Below are 23,817 nucleotides of genomic sequence, written 5' to 3'. Positions count from 1 at the left end.
GCTTTAGAAAGTTACAGACAGGAATCTACAACCCTTAGGGCCAACAAGACATAATCAAGATCATGCAAAGTTAAATGAGCACAGTACAGCAACTACCGGTCCTTGGTTATAGCAAATCGTAAAAACAGGATTCATATCAAAGCGTATCTGCGAATTAACAGGTTGTGAGAGGATTCCATTTTATAATAAGGGAACGAGGATCTTAAGAACGTACAATCTAGTGAAGCCTTAGTTGGAGCAAACCATGTAGCAGGATGTAAGCATTCAGCATGAAACGATTAGGAAGGTGATTCAAGGACACAAAATGCAATATATGTAAGCATACAGTAACTGTGCGCTAACTCGGCGTTCCACCCAAAAGAACAACACTGTAAAAACATTAAGCGCACATTGCAAGATTCTTCCCCGATCGAACTAGACGTAAGCCCCGCAAATCAATCAAGCCATAAGAGTGCCTCAACCCACCTCCCGAATGCCCCGTTGTAACTCAGGATAGTCTCTGTGCCATATTGGCACTAGGATAAAAGAGGTTTCTTTTTAAAGGTTTAGGAAGAAACAGGATCTGGTGCCGCACAATCTAATAATACAAAAGCAAGGGGTCATCACAGTTCAGGATATTTACAGTCAGGACTACTGCAGGCAGGACGTTGGCGTCGACGCACCTTAAGCAGGATGAACAATGAGCAATACAATTCGCCCACCGATACAGTATATGCCCGCTGCAACATAAAAACGTTATAGAAACATCCACCCCTGTAATCCGTACCACTAGGACGTATAGAGAGCAGCCTATTACACCGTTCCCAAAAGAATAAAAAGGGGGAAAAGTGAAAAGAAAGCCAAGAGAGACAAAGAATAAGAAAGAGGCCCTAGAAACATAAAAAGGAATTAACAATAGTTCCCCTCCCCTAACCCCCCACCCCGCACCTCTGCCAATGGCTACGGCCTCCCCCTTAACAGCGTGCCTATCGCCCAGGAACCCGAAATATAGAAGAAAGGGGAAATATAAATAAGAAATAGAAAGGAAAAAAGGAATTAAATTGGGGGTTCCCCAGTACAGGCCCCCGCCCCCCCCCCCCTCGCGTAGCTTACAGATACATAAGCGCTGCTGCAAAATATCCAAGGCACCTATCGAATCAGAACAGTAATCGCCCCGCCAGCTCACACAGTCACCCAACCTCAATGGGGGCCCCCTCTTTTCAGCATCTGAAGGATACGATCACCATTTTGTAACCCAGCCCCACCCGGCCTTAATCAGAGACGTGTCCCAGTCCGCACAATGCGTAGTCAACAAAAACCCCCAGAAGTACAATAAACAAGGATATCCGAAGAAGGGCAGGAAATCCTGCACTACACCAGGATACGACACATTTCACAGCCGTTCACAGCCCACGACCACATCCCATGCAGCAAGACAAAGTCCGATTCAGGGAGAGTAGGCAGGTCAATTTGTATGGGTTACACGACGATGTCGGTCACAAGGGAACGGGCAACAAAGGAGTCACCACGAGTCGCACATCCGATGGAATCCACGAACACTCCATGAGTCCATGGACCAAGTTCCATGCTAACGATGCCCTTTGTAACGATCGAGGAGACCCCACGCAACAACTTCCACTCATCAGCAACGTGTGGGGTCCCGTACTTCAGGCTCTCTCGTACTTCCACTTATGTCAGGGTCCGATCGCCACGCGAACCCGACCTATACGCTGTGCTGCCAAAACACGGGAAGGGGTTTCCGAATTCCACGCTCCTGCTGAGATGCGCATCGCCATTGCCTCGGGTGGGGAGGGGTTCATGAGGGTATCACCACCAAATGGGGCTCACAGCATAAAGGCCACCGGAGTTCACACCAGAGCCGCCATTATTTGCACCAACCAAGCGTCCCCCCAGTTGCACACGTTGTAACAGTCCTCTCAACCGCCACACCGAAGGTCTCGTCTGTGCCACCCAATGTGTCCGCACGGCTCCAAATCGCCATGCATCAATCGGCCCCGATTAGCCGGGTCGCGGGACACAGACAGTAGCAAACGGGTCATATCAGTCTCAGCAGAGAGATAAAGAGCTGCGTCACCCGTCCACAGTTAGCAAGGCAGCATTCGGGTGGGGGGGGGTCCCGCTCGCCATCCGACATGAGGGGACGGCATTCAGCAACGGACGCTAGGTTGTAGTTCAGGGTGGGTTCGAGTGCCCCGGCGGGCAACCGGTCCTTTCCGGGTCATCCCGGCCGTTGTTGTTCCACTCATGGCAGGCTACAGTATCACGCGAGGTCCCGGCTCCGGGACCCGCGTAGGCCACACCGAACGGGAAGGATATCTCAGTCCCTGAAGCTCGGAGAGCCTCCGGAGTAACTCTCGGCGGGACAGGTCCTTTTCAGACATCCAGGGAAGTGGCAGCAGCGCCGCCCCGACAGCCAGATCCAGCAGCAAGGGGAGAGGGTCCACGGAGCCGGGAGCCCGGGCGACCATCTTGGCCGCCGGCCTGGCTCCGCCCCCCCAGAACTGGGTTTGTTTTTGTTTTTTTTTAAAACCTTTATTATATCGTTCAACACAAAATACAGAAGTAGCCCTGCATCGACAGGGGCCGGTCACCACATGTATGCAGAACGTATCAGGAAATCCAATAACACAGCTCTTCAGCCGACAACCCATGGGTCCGGCAGCGGTAGAGGATAGACGATGTATTGAAAACATTTCGAGATCAAGGATATGCCTAAGGTTTCATTTTACATTGAACCCCCCTCCCCAAAAAACAAGATAAAGAAGAAGATACAGGATATCCGGAGCTACACACTGGAGGTATAAAAATGCTGGAAGGCGTTAAAAGGCAGTCATGGAGCAAGATAGACCAACAGTAAAAATGCAAGCGCCAGTATGTTCACTAAGGGAGAAGAACAAAGCTACCTATCTATCATCATAACCACCCACCCCAAACCCCGCCTACTCATATGCAGCAGGATGAGATCGAAAGTATCGCTACCGGACCCTGCGAGAAAAAGAAAAGGGGCCATAGAACACAACAAAGGCAAAATAACAAACCCCCCCCGCACCCCCCACCCTGCACCCCTGCAATGGCTACGGCCTACCCCACTAGCAGCGTGCCTGTCGCCCAGAGGAATACCCTAAAGAGAGAGAAAGAGAAGAAAGAAGGGGCCATAGAACAAAACAAAGGCAAAATAACAAACCCCCCCCACCACCCTGCACCCCTGCAATGGCTACGGCCTAACCCACTAGCAGCGTGCCTGTCGCCCAGAAACGTCCCTAAAAGAGAGAAGGAAAGAAGCGGAGGAGGAGAGACAAAAAAAAACCACACTCCCGGACTCCCTTACCCTCCACCAGACGCAACCACCCGGAAACAAGTGCAAAATAAATGTAACGAGATGCACAATCAATCCGGGAAGTACGAAACATACCACCTGACTCCTGCATTTCACAGGTCACAATCCCAGTAGCAGATTAAATTATTTTCACGTATCCTAGAAAGTCCCACAAGTTAACCCTGGCCAGAACGAATGTCCACTGGAGCACTTACAACCCAGGCCACTGCAACAATGAGAGAGGTAAAGTTTCCATGAAAGTTCAAGTCAGTATGAGCAAGCCAAATAAAGGATAAAAGTTCACGATCTCCACAGAGCAAGCGAGGAAAAGCGTGGAAGGATGATAAAACTTTCCAATAGTCACAGGTGATCTTGTTAAGGCAGTCAAAGTTGTCCATAGTGATAGTCGGCGAGATAGGGTTCAAGCAAGGGACGCTGACAATGTCCACGGGCGCGCGATCTGTCTCATAGGAATCAGCAGCGCGAAAGGGATCCGGCGTCTGCACAGGGACCTCGAAGTTGGATACACGATGTTTCACTGGTGGCACCGCTGGCTGCGATGATGGCAAAAAGCCGCTGTACGGTCTTCGGCAAAGAACATCCATTGTTACCGACAGTGCCTGGTAGTTGACGATGATCTGTGAGTGGAGCGCTCTAATGGCCGCCATTACGGCGCGCAACAGTGGTGTGCCTTCCGTCCCCTCCATCTCCTCTCGTAAGCAACAGATCAGGTTGCAGACCCCGGAGGCCGGCTACTCCGGGGAAGCAGGCAAATCTGGAGCGGACAGCAACCACGGGCGCTCTCACCTCACAATTTTGCACCTTCGCCGCTGGTCGGGGCTCCCGTCCGCACCCCCCCGACAAGCGTACTATGTCTCCGGGCGTCGGATACAGGGCCGCAGCAAACGATGTGTCACGCCGTAGCGTGTGCGTTGCAGGCAGGACACAAAATCGCCGTTTAAAACAGGTAGATTATGTCCCCGTTCGGGAGACCGGACAAAGCCCAAGGTTCACAGCCGATGTTGTTCAATTCCAGCCTGGATGAGTTAGAAATCGAGGCCCCGGCCTCCACTCCCAGGTAGGCCGAAAATGAAACACGGCGTATCTCCGTCATCCGGTGTGATAAAAAGTTCGGGATTGCGCCTTCAGAGTCAGTCACTCCTCATATATACGGGAGTCTGGTTGGAAAACAGGATAACTTGCAGGATATACGAGCTGCTGGCGGAGGTCTGCGGAGCCGGGAGCTTATGCGGCCATCTTGCTTGCTAGCGTCAGAACTGGGTTTGTTAACATGTTTTGATTATGCCACAATTTAGTGAAGCTGCCATATTAGTTAAAATGGATGCTTTTGTGTCTCTGTGTCTTCAGTCCCGACTTCACCTCTCCCATCAGGCACCCCTGTGCATCTTCTGTCCCCACAGGCTCCACAGAAGCAAAGGCCACGGATGTAATGTGTTTTTGATTATCAACCATTCAATGGTCCATTAAAACGAAGCTTCTAGTATACTAGGAAGTTTGTAACATTCATGGTGTTTTTCCACTGTGTTTCTGTGGCAAAGATTGTTTTGCACGTTCATCAATAGTTTTTGTTAGCTGTTGTAAGCTATGTTCAAAACTTCTCCGGAAGACTGTATCACTGATGAGCGTTCTTCTTACTTAGGAAATGAGATAGTGCTAACATATAATGCCATTTATGTAATGTACTATGATTTGTCTAAACAAAGGTTACAAGGACGGTGCCATGCTGAATCTGTGATTCTAGCCAATCTTCTATGCAAGAACTGTGTTTAAGAATCCCATAGATTTTGGGGGTGAGCCAGATTTTCCTATCCGACTTCACATTCTATTGGAGATGCCGTCTGACTTTTTTCTTGATTTTGCGGCTCATTTGAGATTTATTTTGATTAATTGACTTTAGCTATTCTGTATAACTCCGCAAATCGGAGCCCTTGTGGCTTTTATATTGTACCACTTGATTTTGAGGTTTTTGTTACAAAACTCGTAAACTTTTCCCTGATCTAAAACCAGTTATTGAGTGGTCTTCATGACTTATTATGTTGCTCTGCTAAACTGATGTTGGGTGGGGTTTTCTCTAATGCAAGACCAACCCGGAGTGGAACCTCCTGAGGTAAATGGTTATATTTTGAAAATGTAGGTGTGCCATTATTATTAGGGTACAATCCGAAATATTGGGGTCTAGGATTCCGCTTCTGCAAACGAAAGGCTGAGATGGTCCTCGTGACCGACAGAGCTCACACAGCATGGCACTGAACCATCCTGCTCCCTTTAAAGCCTTCATTAGTTATGGATTCATTCCATCATTTACTGCAGTTAGCGTGCTCTATTTGGAATGTGCCAAAAATAGAGGGTGTAACCACGCTGTGCGTATGCAAAGAAAAGGAGGGCGCTAAACATGTATCTTGCCTGTGGCACCAAAGTACTGTATCACTGTCCTGGTTGCAGGACTGTAAATCTTTTTACAAGTCTTCCCAGAGGCTGTGCAATAGAACACCACAGGTATAAATATCAAATATGATCTGGGCTCCATGATTGAGGGGCAATGGCTGGCGTCAGTTCACAGAGGTGGCCTGAGTGAGTCTGTACTGAGGAACTCAAAGGCTGCCATCCTCTCGCGTGACCCTGCAAATTCAAATTCTGGCCAGCTTCTCAGTATTAATGAAGGAAGCTATTAATCCTTAGAAAACTTCGAAAAATAACGTCAGAATCTGGCCTTCATTAAAACAGAAGTAAAAAGAATGACATTTAGTAGCGCGACGTCTGGCTGACGTTGGCGCCCTAGGACAGTGCTTGGGAGCACGGGGTCTCCTCAGCCCTTGTGGTGACAGTGTTCTGTGTATTTAAAGCTGACATTTTCCCTAACAAAGAGCACAACGAGGACACTTTCTGTCCTCTTTGGACTGGAGTAAGCATGAATGGGTGCACTCCCCCCTCATCAGTCAAGGTAGGGTGATGGTGCTGGCCTTTAAAACAGATGGACGGTTACCTTGCGAAATCTGTCTCGCAACATTGGTCCTGGATCGAAACGACAAGCAGGCGCCTGCTATTCTATTACTCGAACAATGTTTGAGCGTGCTGCAGTCACCCAATTCACATTAGTCACAGACCAGAAGCAATATGTACTTTCACAGCAAATTGATAATAGAAAGGAAAATAACTAAATCAGATTCAAAGTTCTCTAAAACCCACCTGTTCATCTTGCTAAATAGAGAGTAAAAAATCATACTCTAACTCAGTAATCGGCCATTGTAACTGATGTTCTAAATTGCTGATCAGACACCCACGACTGGCTATCCATTTATCAATGATGGTTCCCCAACACTTCAATGGTCTCCTTCAAGGCTTTGTCCCAATACTTTTGTCACGTATGGGCATGGTTTCACACCCACAGGATCCTTCCCTCTGCTAGCTGACTGGTTCAGCAGCCCTCAGTTCTGATACTTTTTCTTCCCCTTTCATGCATTCTCATTACAAAGCGCTGTAAGGCTACCACAGGTGGCGTGCAGCTTTTTACAAAAACCTCAAATAGAAGGAAAACGTAAAATAAAATATTGGCCTAAAGATCCTTTTCAGGAAGGAGATGTGGCTGTAGTGGTGAACTTGGCATTGGTTCTAAACCCATCTTCAGCAGTTGACTAAAATAATGTCATTGTGGCTAAATCATTTTACTTTCCTGTGTGTTGTGAATACGAAATACACAGTCAAGCCCTCTAGTCAGCGTTCTATGGCACGAACGATGCAACGGCAAGTTATAACAAGCATTTATTGTCGTCATTGGAAAAAACAAATACAGCTGACTTATGGGATCTAAATTTGTCACATTCCACTTTCTGCCATGTGATCAACAAAGCAGCAAAATGTAATTCACTAGTGGAAGATAAAAATATATTTTCGTGGCGATCATATGCCTGGATGACAATTCAAACATATGCCACCTTGCAACCAGCAGCATACTTTCTCCTAACTTATCCTGTGCATTTAAAGAAAAAGCTACTGGCTATTTGCCTAGGAGTGCTACCATCCTTAGCGGACAAACCCTCCTGGAGATACAAAGGCCCGAAAACGTGCAGGCTATGTGGCGCCTTCAAAGAGGATTTTACACACTAGGTCTGCATATGTCCCGCATTAAGGCAAGCACGCCTCTCATTGTGAAGACGAACATTCAACGAGAGGTGGATTCGTACCTGCCGAATGGCAATAATGAGGAGTCTTGATTCCACGGACCCTCTGCTAAATTGAAAACTACTGACATTTTTACAGTTTCACAACAGATCACTGAAACAGGCTTCAGAGGGCACAACTCCAGTATGAGAGAGCGGGTCCGCACAATGAATAAACAATCAGAGGACTGTGAAGAGAAGACAGTTATATGACTCCATTATGGGACTCTGGTAATGAGCACAAATTGAACTATAGCTTAACTTGTCACCTTCACAGACAACGTCACTTGATAACAACTCAGTTGAAAGTTATTGGTCACTTAAACGATAACAACGGAGATGCCAAATGATTTTTTTTTTTATAATTCTTTTTATTAAATAGAGGCATCAAACAAAACACAGTACAGTAGAATCACATTATAATCTGTAGTACATCTTCAGAGGGGGGGAGAAGAACCTAGTTACATACATGTTGAAAACATCACGGGGAGGAGGGAACATCAAAAACAGAATTTCTAGGCTGTACACAAATCTCTCCTCTATATTTATTCGACTGATCACAAATTGAGGCCCATTTTCGGGGACATCCCCTCGCCATATACACAGTTTTTCCTCGAAACATACCCCAGTCTAAATTGTTTTTCCAGTTCTCAAGGGTGGGAGGCAACTCTGAATCCCATAGTTGGGCTATATTCCTTTTCGCTATCATGAAGCCCCGTGTGGTCCACTGTGTCTGTGCAGAGTTTAAGATCAGTGGGTTCCCAGATGTTGAGAAGACATCTTCGCGCCTCCGGTAATAAGGAGACACCCGTGACCTCGTGAATAGTGTTATGAATCTCACCCCAATACTGGACTATGTATCAACGCTCCCTGATAATGTGAAGGAATTTACCCACAAGACCACACTTACGTCTGCACAGTCCAACATCCATCAACCCCATCTGTACAAGGCTGGGGCAGGTGACATAGACCCTGTGTAGTATCTTCAACTGTATGAGTCGCAATCTTGCAGGGATAGCAACCACTTTTGGGGAGGACACAGTCGACTGCCAGTCCTCATCATCCAATTCTATTCCGTCTCGTGTCCACTTATCCCTCAATTCCAAAAAACATACCCCAGTCTAAATCGTTTTTCCAGTTCTCAAGGGTGGGAGGCAACTCGGAATCCCATAGTTGGGCTATATTTCTTTTCGCTATCAGGAAGCCCAGTGTGGTCCACTGTGTCTGTGCAGAGTTAAGATCAGTGGGTTCCCAGATGTTGAGATGACATCTTCGCGCCTCAGGTAATATGGAGACACCCGTGACCTCGTGAATAGTGTTATGAATCTCACCCCAGTACTGGACTATGTATCGACACTTCCAGATAATGTGAAGGAATGTACCCACAAGACCACACTTCCGTCTGCACAGTCCCAACATCCATCAACCCCATCTGTAAAGGCGGGGGCTGGTGACATAGACCCTGTGTAGTATCTTCAACTGTCTGAGTCGCAATCTTGCAGGGATAGCAACCACTTTTGGGGAGGACACAGCCGACTGCCAGTCCTCATCATCCAATTCTATTCCGTCTCGTGTCCACTTATCCCTCAATTCCCTAAGTAGATCCACCCTATTATTAATCAATTTCTTATAGATCAGGGAGATTGTTTTTTGGGGGAGATGACCGTCCAAAATTCAGTCTTCAAGGGGTGATGCCTCCGGCAGGTCCACCTCCACAGGCAGAACCGCCTGTAATGAATGCCGAATCTGCGCATAATGGAAATATTCAGAGCCTGAAAGTGCAAATTCGACTTGCATTTCCTCAAATGTTTTTATCCCCCCTTTCCCTCACATATCCTTAATAGTTGAAATCCCCATCAGCTCCCATTTATCAAACCCCTTAGTGTTCCACAGTTTACCCAATCGTTCCGAATCAAAAAGAGGGGTAGCTAATGTTAACTTACCCCTCCACCCCAAAGAACTTGTGGCATCATGCCAAATCTTCACTGCATGTTTAGTTGGTCCTGTCAGTCCCAGTCTCATTGGCCTAGAATACAGTGCCCTGTTAGAACTACCCCCCGGGAGGAGCCACTTGTCCATAGCGTATCTGGTATCGGTTACGGGTCTGTACGTTCCATGATTAATTGCGGCCAACTGAGAAGCCCAATAATAACGTTTGATATCTGGGAGGGCTATACCTCCGTCATACCATGGGAGCAATACGGGACCTTCCCTCCCATAACAAGCTACGCTGTAGCCCCTCTACCTCACAGAAATAACTAGCGGGCACTACATCCAAGGTATTCTGAAGGGCATAAAGGAAACGAGGCAGGGACATCATCTTGAAGAGGGCTGCTCGACCCAACAGAGAGATCGGAAGTCTCCGCCAATGAGCGGAGTCACTCCTAAGCCTCCGCAACGGGGGAAGAAGATTTTCAACATATCTGACTGCCGGGTCCAGGGAAATGAAAATACCCAGGTATTTGTACCCACTTGTATTAATCTAGATGGGACAGTTTCTCGGAGGAACCGGGGCCTCCACCCAGAGGACAAACAGCAGAGATTTCCCCCAATTGATAGAGAGCCCGGAGTTTTTACCAAAAGAGACCAGAACGTCACACACCACAATAAGGGATTTCCGAGGGGAAGTCAGGTAAAGCAGAATATCATCCGCGTATAGGGAGATCCGATCCTCCCACTCAGGGGACCACCTTATGCCGCGGATTGATGGTTCCCAGTGAATCCATGCCGCCAGGGGTTCTAAAGCCAATGAAAAAAGGAGGGGGGAGAGGTGGCAGCCCTGTCGAGTGCCCCGGCCCAAACGAAAGGATGCCGAGACCCGGCCATTAACCACCACCCGGGCAAGCGGCTAAGCGTACAATAAGCTCACCCAGTCAATAAAGGCAGGTCCAAATCCAAATTTAGCCAGGACCGCCCACAAATAGGCCCATTCTACAGTATCAAAGGCCATGGTTGCGTCAAGGGAAGCGAACACGGCCGGTTCCCGCAGGGTGTGGGCTCTAGCTATCACTCCATGCAACCTGCGTAAGTTTGGGGGCGTATTTCTATGGGGAATGAAGCCCGATTGATCCAGGTGGATCAGTTCATTAATCACTTTTACCAGTCTATTAAAGAGAAGCTTGGCTAATATTTTGGGCTCCGCATTTTAATAAAGAAATAGGGCTATAAGCGGCACAGTTGGTCCTTGGTTTACCTTCTTTGTGAATTACCACCACCGACGCCACCCTCTGGTCTCGAGGCAAAATCCCCTTCTCCCGGGCTTCGACAAACATATCCCTGAGGTAATGAGCTAGCTTATCTGGCTTAAGCTTATATAGCTCGATAGGGAGCCCGTTGGGTCCTAGTGCCTTGCCCGAGTTCAACGACCGAATGGCTTGCGCTATTTCATCTACTGTCAGGGCACTATCCATAAAATCAGGGTCCTCTTCGGACAAACAAGGGAGTTGTATATCACGAAGCAATAAATGGGAGTCCTCTTCTGGCCGATCTGAGACCGAGGCATACACAGTTTTGAAAATGCAACGCAAAGCTATCGACAATACTGTAGGGGTCGGTAAGTAACTCTCCCTCATCGGTAACAAGTTCTGGGACGACACGCCCGGCACCATCCTTTTTGTCCAACGAAGCAATAAGCTTTCCTGCCTTATCCCTGAGGTCGTAAAGCCTACCCTGCTGCTCCCTGCCGAGAGCTTTAGCCCCATCAGTGACCAGAGATTTATAATCATGTTGTTTAAGGCGCAGAGTATGTAAGTTAGCCTGTGTTACCTCTTGCTCCAGATCCTCCTCTAGTCGACCAATCATAGCCTCAGCCTCAACAATCTCTTTATTCCTTTCCTTTTTCGTTCCAGCTATCAATGATAAAGCTTGGCCTCTTATGACCGTTTTAAATGCTTCCCAAAGAGATATTGAAGAAGGCACCGATCCTTGATTGTCTATAAAATATTTGTCTAAAGCATTGATGAGGTCCTTACGGATTTTGGGATTCCGCATATACCAGGGGTTCTCCAGGGATCCTACCTGCCGATCCTGGAGCAACACAAAACTGGAGCCAAAGTGGGGAGTGGTCGGAGATACCCCTAGCAAGATGGACTGCTTCAACGATATAAGATGCTTGAACCGCCGGGACCAGACAGTAGTCCAGTCGGGAGAGGCTACCGTGCACTCCCGAGTGAAATGTATATTGCTTCCGGTCTGGGTGGAGCAATCTCCTGTCGTCCACCAATCCCATTGCATCCAAAAAGTCGGGCAACCACCTCTGGGCACGCCCAGTATCCTGTGGGGATGTCTATCTAGGAGACCAGAAACTACCGCATTGAAATCACCACCCAGGATCAAGAGCCCCACCGGCAGTTCAAGTAATAGCTTTCCCAAATCAAATAATTAAGAGGACTGCATACCCGGGGGGGCATAGGCCGACAAGAGGGTAAGAACATGCCCCTCCCATCGACCCGTGATCCCAACATATCTTCCCCTGTCATCCGTCCACGTAGAATCTATCACTAAGGGGAGCGCCTTCTGAATCAGGATACCCACCCCCCTGGACCCAGATGTGAACCCAGCTTGGGCCACCAACTTGTACCCCATTCTATGCATCGCCATACATGAGTTTCCAACCAAATGCGTTTCTTAGAACAAGACCACGCCTGGCGCCTGAGATACTGAAGAACCACACTACGTATAATTTTGTCCCCCAACCCATTCACATTCCAACTTAAAACCTTCAGTTCACTACCCCCATCGTCGTATGAAAAAAGGAAATGACCCTCTACTGCCTGTTGCATGCTAATCAAATATAGTATACTGATGCCATCGACCATGCAAAACATACGAAAATGTAAACACGTTGCTAATAATGTGACACACAATATTTCGAAAACCCCCTCAACTCTCCTCCCCTCACCCCCACTCTGCACCCCTGCATGCCGCTTACGCGCATCCCCAACTAGCAGTGTGCCTGTTGCCCCTTTTCACACCCAATACTAATCTACAACTAACTAGAGGTAGAAAATAGAGGGGAGGGCACAAACTAGCCCGCCATCCCATCCTGTTCCCTGCTTCATCACCACTACCCCATTTTAGGTCCATATATAGCGACACTTTTACTGACGCAGCAAATCAAGAGCAAAATTTACGTTGCCATTCCACTCCCTGACCATAACATAATAATACTGAAACCCACTGACACCTATTCAGGATATGTTACAGGATAGGGTCGCAAGGAACGGAGGTCAGTGGAGCCGAGTCTCTACTCGATCATCTTGGTCGCCGGCTTGGCTCCTCCCCCCAAATGATTTTATTATTCCGTTTTGTTGAAATAATAATGTGAACATTTAAGAAATTGACAAAGCCGGAAAGTAATTATGAAGTATTTTATTCAAAACAGTTTTATTATCTTATATTATCTGTAAAATATTGTGATGGTTTTTTATTAACATAACAATAAGAAAATGAAAAATGAATGTTGAGTTGTCGTGTGTCACAGTGTGCTATACTAAGACTAGGTACGCAGCAGAGTTGGTGTACTCTTGTGAAGGGAGTGAAATAGCGTGTTCTCGTACAAGCAGTGTTGCTGTGGATGCGGAGCTTAAACCCTAGAAGTCTAGGTCGCAGGAACTATAAAGAGAAGATTCAGTACCTTCATCTGTTTCTTGAGCCTAATGTAAATCTAGTGAGAATGTGTCCAGTTTATTCTTTCCTATCATCCTTTGTGCGGCGGGCCCACTCGTGCAAATTTAAGACTACTCGTTGCCAACAGGTTCTCTCATTTTGTTTCTATTTTAATGTACTCAGTGATTCAAAGCTACATACTCTGCAGGCCAGGAAAGGAAGGGAGAAACATTTTGGTGTGAGAAATTTAGGTCTGTGGGTCAGGGTTTTCCTTCTTTAACTTTTTATGGCATCCAGCTTTCTTGACCTGCGCTAATCTTTAGATGATGCCCAGATTATGGGCTGAGAAAGCTAGAATATGGGTCTAGATCAGATTGCTTAGAATCAGTTTTTAGGTCGAGCCTGGACAGCGCCTGCGCTGCTGCGAGGCATGCAGTAGTGTAGTATGGCTTTGAAGCCCGCCCACTTTCTGCCCATATTTTTAATTGGCTTGTGTCATTATCCTTCGTAAACATGGCTTCCGAGTCATTATTAGGCTTGTTAGTCCCTCCTAGGTACCACCTTGTCTGCATTTGTTACCTCCCATAATGACTGGACCTTTTACTGGTGTCTTTACATGGTCTGCTTAATAAGTCGGAGAGCACAATTTTATTTATTGCTCTTCCCCTATTCCACCCACTACCTCGCAGCACCCCGCCAGCTAATATTTTCATTTTTACCAGTGGCGCTCCGGTTTAACTATAGCAGCTGCGTTTTTTAAATGTATTTATTTTAGCAGCAATGTCTGCATTTAGCGAACACACTTATTTATTTATTTTGTTTACTAGCGCCCATGTGGCGCTTTCACATTCATAGGAGCCGCAACCCTTTCTTTATACAAACCGCTTCTAAAGAAAGGTATGTGACATTAAAGTGAAAGTGCAGCAGGGGCGCTAGTAAAGAAACAAATATTTGCAATGCAATAGGTCACGCATTTGCGAGAGTTTATGCTATTGTATTGCCAATAGCTTAAACTCTCGTTAATGCGAGACCTATTGCATTGCAAATGCTTGTTTAAAAATGTATTCTCTATTTTGTCGAGGGGAGAAAAATGCAGGTAACAGTGGGGATTGCATAAAGGTACATAACGTAGCCTTGCCTTTGCATAAACCTTTCAATATGGCGATGGAAAAAAGAGCATTATATAGTTGCACCATGAGGTATTCGTAAAGAGATTGCACCAAAAGTAAACGCGCGGCAAACTGTGCACCACAGATGAGATCTTCGGAAGAATAGAGCCATACAAGAGGCCTTTGAAAGGAGGAGCACGAGGCCAGCAGCAGGTCATGCCCGCAAACCGCTGACACGAGCTCCGCGCGTGACGTGTGCTGGACCACCCACCACGGGGAGCAGAGGAGACGTGGGGGACAGAACGGGGACATCCCGTTGAGAGCTGGGGCATCGGGGGAAGGTCAAAGGGCCGTACGAGTGCCATCCAGAAGCCTGCATTCAATTTCAGGGGGTGTTTATAATAGTTATTTACGTTAATACAATTATCATTTATTTTCGTTGCCTGGTTAACTGTTTTAGATATTATAGAAGGTATGATTAATATAATTATAGTTGGATTTATTTTCATAATTATTATTTTTAATATCGTTATGGATATGATACATTCTTTTTCAACCGGTTCCTGAGCGAGTAATATAAGGTGGGACGTAAAATTTCTACATGACTTAGTGTTTGTCAGATATTTCCAGACCAAGAGAGGACAATGCTGTGTACAGGCTCCTTCCGCCCCACAGGCGGGCACATGACCCGCCGCCCCCCCTCCCCCTTAACCATACATTCAGTCCATTTTGATGGATGGATACAGAAAGACAAACTCGTTCTCTGGTTCTCTGAGCGTGCGCAGGTGGCACGTTAGAGGTGGCAGGTTCTGAAACCTACGACTGAACTGAACTTCCTTCTTGTTGTCTATACGGATAGAAACGTGGGAGGTCTTGAGAATTCGCTCAGGGGAATCTGTCACTGGTGAGACAATGCTGGAGCTCAGACTGTGCTCCTCAGAGCCCAGGTCAGGTGACTGTCCCCATCTCGGCACGACAGAGGCCTACTCGTGAATGATACCATCTCGGCAGCCCACAGGCTGTGACGTGTCCGAGAACGCCCGAACAATACTTATTACTATCATTGTTCTAAGAATGGGAATGAAAATGTTAACAATTATCATTATAGGTGTTATTGGTGTGCCTTTCAATACAACTATGGTGTGTCACTTGTCATTATTGGTATGATTTTCAATACAGCTCTGTTGTGTGTCAGTCAGTCATACACGTTTATTTCGAATTTAAAAAATCACTAAAATCTGTAGATCAGTAAAAGCATTCATCCCAAATTACACATCCTAAATAAAGCTTGAAACATGTTGTGAAAAAAAACATGCCAGAAAGGCAGTGCATCGCATAGCTTAACAAAAACACCATCTGTTAAGAGAATCAAATGTATGCATAACAAGTCACGTCTCTATACATCTAATCCTGTATCAAGCACGGCATTTAAAAGGATAGTTGGCAGATTGTAGTTGCAGAGTTTGATCTTTGCAGCCCTTCCTTCGCATTCCTAGCCTCAGACACAAGAAGGATCAAATAAAGCCACTGTGTTGTCTTCTAAACAGGATAGTAGAGATAGAGGAAATGACTCTCCATTCCATGTCCTCGTGTTCTTCTTAAGTCTTCGCAGTGGCTTATGGGTGATTGCGTGTACCCCATGTAAAAGGAGGTACATTCAACTGGAATATCCCGAGTCGAATCTTTATACTAAGCAAACTTAAATATTGGGGTGCGGCAGTGGCGTGGGAAGGGGGTGTGCGGTGGGTGTGGGCCGCCTCTGGTGCCCTCATGAGGGAGGTGACAAAACGGCAAAAATATGTGTTTTAAGCACATATTTTTGCCATTTTGTCAAGCTGGGGTTGACAAGAAATTTTCCGCACCGGGTACCACCTGACCTTGCTACGCCACTGGGTTGCGGCCCTCGAAATGCACTTCTCCGTACTAAGGAGGCTCTTATACCCTCAACATCGATTAAGATGACCTGTTGAGATCTGGTATGTCAGTGGGAGCGGTAGGCCTTCTTAATTTCCCTTTAGGTATGATTTGCAGTTTCTCTGGTTTTGGCCACTAACAAGTTAGCCCCCTGGCCAATAAAGTGTGGCTCTGATGTATTTAATTAACGCTTTCTGAATTCAACCAGTTATCAAGAGGAGTCATCCCTTTAAGTACTCCCTGAAAGTTATTTCCAAAATGTAATCTACTGAAAAAAAAAGAATGGAGAAAATATTGTGACTACAAACAAATCGAAACATTTGCCTTATACAGCAAAGTTAAGTGTACTGGGGCATGGGCAATGGGCCATCCTCCTGCTAAAGTAGAGAGGAGCATTTACAGTGAGGCGAGGAAGAGGTTGGGAGGTCAGAAAGGGGCTTTTAGGATTCCGGGAAAGGGTAACAATAAGGGGCAGTATGTTTTTAAGGTCCAGGGAAGGGTACCATTAAGGGGTAGCCATTTTTTATGGTTCAAGGAAAGGTGGCATTAAGGGGTGGTGCAGGGGTTTTAGCCTTCAGGATTGGGTAGAGAAGGGTGTTTTAATGGCTCAAGGAACAGTAGTGTTAAAGGGAAGTAAGGGTTTTTAAGGTTCTGGAAAAGGTAGCAGTAAGGGCAACTAATCGCTTTTTAAGTTCAGGGAAGGATAGCATTAAAGGATAGGAATGTTTTTTTTTAGGGTTCAGTGAAGGGTAGCATGCATTAAGGGGCATTTCTGTGTTTTTAGGGTTCAGAGATGGGTAGTGTTTCTGTTGCTGGCATTCGACTGTCTACCACAAATAAATAAATAACCTGTTAATTTTAATGCCTTAGAACAGGGCTTTTTTTACAGTGCTGATTCAGCTTGTTGGTTCTCGAAAGTTCCTTCCAGACTAAGTGTAAAATACTGCTTTGTGGTGCACACTGGTGTAATGAAACTTGAGGGGGGCCCAGGTGCAAATTGCATGCAGTGGGCCCCCCATGCTCCGGACCCAGCCAAGCGCTACCAAGCCCGCCCGTGCATAGTGCCAGAGGGGTCCCCATGGAACCAGCGGTCGCTGCCATAAACAAAGGGTGGTGAGGCCGGTGAGGTCATGCATGTGTGGGTGGGTGGTGTTAGAAGTACTTTTTTTTTAAATTGCCTTTGCCGCCGGCCACCTCCAGCGCCGCATTGCATTTGCTCCCTCTCCTCTTATTGGGTCCCGGCAGCCCCTGGGACCCAGACTCCCATCCAATCCCTGTGCTGCAAAGCAGCGCGGGGATTGGTCTGAGCAGGTAAGAAAGACGCCCTGCTCAGACAAGGGAGTCTGTGGGGGTTTTCCAGCCCACCTGCTCAGTACTGCTGGGCTGGAGAAGACCTAAGTGCGCATGTGTGTTTTGGTCGGCCTGAGACAGCTGGCCAAAACACACATGCGCACTTAGGGAGTGGAGTGCACGGTCATTGTGGAGCTGCCGCCACTACATGGAACTCGCCCCGCACCAAGGTGCTGTGGGGCTATTGTTATGCACTGGTGCTGTGGGATTACTTTGTATTTTTAAAATATCATTTGAATACATTTTTCCTAAACGTAGGCTGGTGTTTTGCAGAAAGGGCTTAGATTTGAAAAAGGTGCATTCATTTTCAGGATATTTACAATATACGACCTGTTGCCAACGCTCACATGCAGAGCGTCAAGGAATCAGCGGATGTAAGGAGAGGTGAAACATTTGTATCTCGTGTTCTGTTGATGTTCCCTCTTGTGAACCACTGAATTATACGTGTCACTGACTGTCTGATTTGATGTTTTTATGTTCCCAGAGCCTGATGAAGATTCGTGAGATGGATAAGGGGATTAGCGACAAATCCAGCACGGACCTCGATGAGCTCGAAAACGACGACTGGGTAAGCATCCTCCTGACCGCAAACATGCCATCGTTGTGGGAGGAAGATTGTGACCTATATAGAACATGTTTTATTCTGGTTTATTAGAAACACTATTCAAATCATCCGGTGTACCCTGGAGAAGTCATAAGACAGATGTAACATTGAATAAACACGCATGTTAACTGATTGTCAGTTCACAGATACACATCTGTAGAAAGGTCATCAACGGCCTTTACTTAGGCTTACTTCAAGGTATGACTTTGCAGCTGCAACTTCTTCAAAACAGGCAGTGATTGGTTTGGCTACAAGAGCACTTGGGTGCTCACACTTGGATAGGCTCCCTCATCGGTTTCACATTTATAGGGAGGCTTTCTGAAAATGTGCTGTTTCCACAGGGTTTGAACACAAGGCAATCCTTTGAGGCTCAGGACACCTTCTTATAGAATGCCGTCCGCAAGGTCGCTCTGGGACAGCAAATAGGCCCCAGACACCAAAATAAGAGACCCTCATTTGTGAATTAGATAGCTAAAAAAGTGGCCTGTTTGCAGATTGGGGCAGACACTCTATATAAGTGTTTTGCAAAGTATTGAAGACTGCATGAATTTGAGCTCGCTGTCGGCAACATTTATTTTAATTTCCGGGAAATTAATAGCAAAAACCGGCCCAGCTGACCATAAAACAGTCCCAGAAACAGCCCAAAAACTGTCCCACTCACTGACCTGTCAGACAAGCGAGTCGGGCACTGCCTGATAGCCCTATAGCCCAGTCCAACGCCGGTTAACCCCCATGTTTTCACTGTAACTGGGTAGCCAACGAACTCTGAAATTCAACTGTCAGGTTGTGCAGTCCCCCAGCATGGCAATAGAGTGCTTTATTAAATAGGTAAATAAATATTACGGAAACAAAGTACTCTAACCACTTCTGCTAGTCCTACATTTTATGCCTCTGTCGCGCAATGATTTCCTTCGCTTTCACAACATTTTCTTCCATTGCCAAAACCAGGCGGTGCCATCTGCGTCAAGATGGTGTAGTTACAGTAAACACACCCAAATCAATGGTTTTGTTTTACGACAAGTAATCACGACCTATTACAACTGTCCAAAGCACATAAAATAATAGAAGCAAAATATCTCTGCGGCTGAGTTGAAGAAATGACACCGGACTGCTGCAGTGGAATAGAATGTGATCTGGCCAAGGTTCAAGTTGGACATTAAGGGAGCAACAGCGCAGGAAAGGGTGGGCGCGGCACAACAGTTCAGCCTAAAAGAACAAGCGGCTTAATCACGCTGAATGAGCCGGAACATGCCTCAAGCATCCATTCCAGTAAAGGAAGAAAGATGTAGCAGACTCCAGTAGGACACACAACAGTCGCCACACCCCAGTGACTCGACAAACAACATCTTATTCTCCACCAGACGCGTCATCCTTGTAAAAACCCCAGTGTGCTGGCTGCTTTGTAAACAGTGCTCCTCAGATGGAGGCATACTTGGGATTTCCTTGCAGAGTGAGGTCCTGCCACAGCTGTGTTGGAATGTATCTCTGCTCTTAAATCCTGGTTATTTCCATATGTTGTGAACAACATATGGACCTGGAAATACCGGGTCCAAAGCAGGATTTGGGGAGGAAGGCTTGGGAAGCAACGAGCTCAAATTTGGCACCATTTCCACCTGCTCGAAGTAGGTAGTAAATCGGGACAGGCCTTTTTGGAAGTCTGTAGTACAGGTAGTACAGGTGGAGAGAGGGTGGGGGTTAGGCAGAGTAGCTGAGCGGGGAGTGTTTTTTGCTCCTCTAGGCTTTAGTTAGAGGACAAGCAGCTGCCCACAGCTCCTACGGCTCTGCTAAAAGGTTTGGGTCTGGTCAGTGCCGTGTTAACTCTTGGGCATGCCTGGTAGTTGCCGACGGGGCTCCACGAGCATAGAGGGCTCTTGCAGACCAGATATTAACACACATTTTCCATTAAACATTTTAATTCCTGTGAGTGGTTGTGTAGGCAGGGCCCCGTGCACTGCTTTGCCTGGGGGCCTATAATGCTGTTAAAACAGCCCTGGGTTTGGTGTCTCTTGGCACAGTATTATAGGGTGCATAGTTTGCAGATTTAGTAGTCCCAGGCCTGCGGAGATTAGGAATGTTAGATGGGCATAGAAATGCGTTCCCCCTGGCAACACCACCGGGGGCCGCCTGTCATGGCTGCCTGCGAATCTCGCTCACTTGTCTTCCACTCTGACTACTTCATTGTGATTTTGTGTGGGCAACAAAGGCTTGCCAGACAGTTTGATAACAAGTTAAGAAGAGTGTCAGAATAGAGAATAAAAGCAGACGTTTGCTTGTTCAAATTCTTAAAGTGAAAATATGCTGTTAGGAAAAAAGAAGGTTGAGAAAATGCAGTTAGAGAATTTTATATTTCATTTTCGGGGTATTGCTGTTTCCCTTGACCTAACCCATGAAAGCACACATTTCTTTACCAAGAACAGGTTACTGTGTGCCACCGAGTGCAGGTTAAGTGAGCCTGAGCAGACATTTAGAAAAGCCGAGGAGCAGATGTCGTCACAGGTACAGTTGAGTTAGACATGGTTACCGCTCCATAAATTACGAAGATTCTTGGATTTATATCATTTACTTTATTTACGGTGCGGGTTCCGCGAGGGGAAGGTGTCAGATGCAGTAAGACAGGTAGTTTCTTGATTTCATTGTTTAAATGTCAGGAGCAACAATACTAGTACCTTCGGTAGGGTATGAGGCTGTTCCTGAGGGAAGGCACTTGTATGGTCAAGACATATCTTTTTTTTCTTTTAGTTTTGGGGACCTCCAGTATCATTAGTTGGGGCCGAGGGTGGTACAAAAGCGGACATTTTCTGCTAGGTTGTCAGGTTTTTGCGTTTTTGTCTTTGACAAATATATGCGTGCAGGTATTAAATTAATTTTTTTGAAGGCTTGAAAAGTAATTGAATGCTATCGGAAGTGATGACAAAATTATACAAACTGCATCCTAGTGCACGGCTGCAGGAGTGGGGTCTTATCACACCCAGACCCATTGCTGTGGCTTGTGCAGGTGCATGGCTATCGTGACGCGTAGCTATAAACTGAGTAAGTGCACAAAAAACGTCCAAGAGCATGGTCCAGAAATGAGCAGCGTTAGAGAGGTAAAACGCCTCGGGGTTCTGGTTGCGTTTAATGGTGCTGATCACGTGTGTCTGCCAGTGTGGTGTGAGCCTATGTATAAGCAAATAATTTCTTAGGAGACTTTTTTACATACATTGCAACAGTAACAAGCATTTGCAATGCAATAAGTCTCCCATTTACGCGACTTTGAGCTATTGGCATTGTAAATGACAATGCCTTTTATTTATGTTTTGGTTTTTAAGATGCCACTAGCTTAAACTCTCGCCAATGCAGACCTATTGCATTCCAAATGCTTGTTTGTGAAAGTGCCCCATGCCGCGCTTTCGCTTTAATGGTGGCCACGTCCCTTTCTTTAAAACGCGGCTCGTCTAAAAGGTGCGGTCGCCATTAAGTTAAAAGGGCGCTTTCGCTTCAATGATGGCCACGCCCCTTTCTTTAAAACGCGGCTCGTGTAAAGAAAGGTGCGGTCGCCATTAAATTAAAAGGGCGGTATGGGGCACTTAAAAAAAACAAAAAAAAAAAGCATTTGTTAAGCAGCACAGCGCGTGCATAAGTACCGCGCTTTGCAGGAAGCATTTTTGAAAGATAAAGTGCCGCATCCACGATCGGGCGCCACACTGTCATATAAACAGGGTGGATTAGAGAGAGCCTGTCGTGCCGGCAGAAGCAGCTTATATTAAAGACATTAAAGAAAATAGTGCTCACAGGCTGTAGATAAAACAGACCGTGTAACAACACAAGTAAAAAGTCCAGTGCTCATGGGAGGTTATAAATTCAGACAAGGCATAACTAAGGAGGGACTAACAAGCCTACTTACAAATCAGAAGCAACCATTTAGAAAGAACAGTAACAGGAGCCAATTGAAAATATGGGCGGAACATCAAGTCCATACCTGAAAACAGCTTGCCTCGCAGAGCAGTGCATGCGCTGCCCAGGCTCGACCTAAAAATGGTAAACCTAGGCAGAAATAAAAGGCAGTCTAGAACTTCCAACTCCCACAACTCTGCTCAACTGACCTCCCCACCAACCGTTGTTATTTTGAGCCACCTTAGAGTGAATCATTGATTATAGAATTGAGATTTGCTTTGTACTTATGGTGATAAGCACAATATTTGAATATTTACTCCTTGCACCATTAAAAGCAGTTGCACTGCTTTCAAGGGTAGTTTTATGTGGTCAATGAGTTTGAAAGCAAAAATGATTTCAACAGCCTGATTTTTTAAATCATTTTCACTTTTGAATCTTTTTGGAGAGGCACACATTATGATATTGCAGTACCATGGCTGGGAAAGGGCCGTGGCACTCAGCAGACCCACTTGGTTATGGAGCATCAATAGTGGATGTAGTTACATTCAGTGTGTATTCAAAGCACCTAGATTTGAAAGCCTATCAGGAGTCTAAGTGACACACAGGTCAACTAACCATTTGGTGGTGGTGTACCAGTGGAGAAGATAAACCAAAATACTGTCTTTCCTAGTGATTCACCAAAATACTGTCTGCCCTAGAGAGCCACCAAAATACTGTCTGCCCTTTGGAAGTAGCAACACTGAAGCATTAGAAACATGCAAACACATCTTGCTAACACTCCCACATATCCTTTCTGTTGGCACGCACCAACTTTAGTTGGATTAGAGTAAGGGCCTCATTTGGAGTTTCGCAGGGCGGAGGTGCAACAGTAAGTCACCAGGGCACCTACCCTGCAAAAAGTATAGTTCCCCCCACTCTATTTAGAGTTGGGTAAACACTGTGTTTACCCCAGCAGAGCCACCACTCCCTTTGCCAGTGTAGACCTCTAACCTAGAGGCCCATCTGCCAAGTAGTCGCCTGGTCACAGTGAAGGTCGCCTCGTCCTTTTGAGGGTAGGATAACAGTCACTCATTTTCCCTGCCTATCTCTGCCATGTTATGCACAGTGGACATGCGAAGGGCAAAATGCATGAGTCCCCCATGTGCAGTGAGAATACGCACAAAGTTGTGCCTAAAACATGGCCCCCAGTTGGCAAGTCTGCAGTGCTGGGAAGGGAGCTGCCACGGTTACAGCTCCCTTCACAGTACAGAGATCACCGCCAGGGTCTAAATAGCCCTCCTAAATCATTTTCACTTTTTTTTTAAACATAGTTTTATTGATTTTCAGGTTTTTTTCACAGCATACAGGGATATATGAGCGCATTTCCTCATAACGTACAACATATAACATTACGTGTAGCACACTAGCACATTTTTCTTATTCTACATTGCAAGAGCGTATCATCACATATTACAGGCAGTAATATTAACTTCCAATTGCTCTACTATTCAATCCCGGTTGAACCAGGTAAAGGATAACATGACACTATGTCAGCTTGCCCTATTAAAGCACAACTTTCCATACTTTTTTAACGCTGACTTGTCAGAACACATAATACTTAAACCCCCCCCCCCCCCGCAACTGTATGTGATCCACCCCTTACCCGCTGGTCCTGACCCGCTGGTCCTGCATATATACATAGGGTTACCCTCCAAATTCAATCGAAATTCAGTCGTAGGCACTGTCTGTGACCGCATCCACACTATTGTCTCCCGTCTGCTAGTGTCCGGGGCCATGCCACTCTAACCCGTAGATTTAGTCACCACCTTAGGTATGACTGACGTTAGTGCATAGGGGTATGTCCAAAGATCTACATGCCTCTAACAT

At 46.3% G+C, this 23,817-nt stretch overlaps 1 protein-coding gene across 4 annotated transcripts in view; it reads left to right on the top strand.

Annotated features, from left to right (window-relative positions):
• Window positions 1-23,817, top strand: part of SPIRE1 (spire type actin nucleation factor 1) — a 579,327-nt gene that overhangs the window by 360,680 nt on the left and 194,830 nt on the right. For all 4 annotated transcript variants that reach the window (XM_078687482.1, XM_078687481.1, XM_078687480.1 and 1 more), the window contains exon 5: window positions 17,959-18,042. In XM_078687482.1, coding sequence (XP_078543608.1) covers window positions 17,959-18,042 — 84 coding nt within the window. The remainder of the gene's footprint in view (window positions 1-17,958; window positions 18,043-23,817) is intronic.

Source organism: Lissotriton helveticus, chromosome 4_1 (assembly GCF_964261635.1).
Source record: "Lissotriton helveticus chromosome 4_1, aLisHel1.1, whole genome shotgun sequence".
NCBI classification, from domain to species: Eukaryota; Metazoa; Chordata; class Amphibia; order Caudata; family Salamandridae; genus Lissotriton; species Lissotriton helveticus.
Note: the sequence above shows the minus strand (reverse complement) of the source record. Positions and strands in the feature narration are given on the sequence as shown.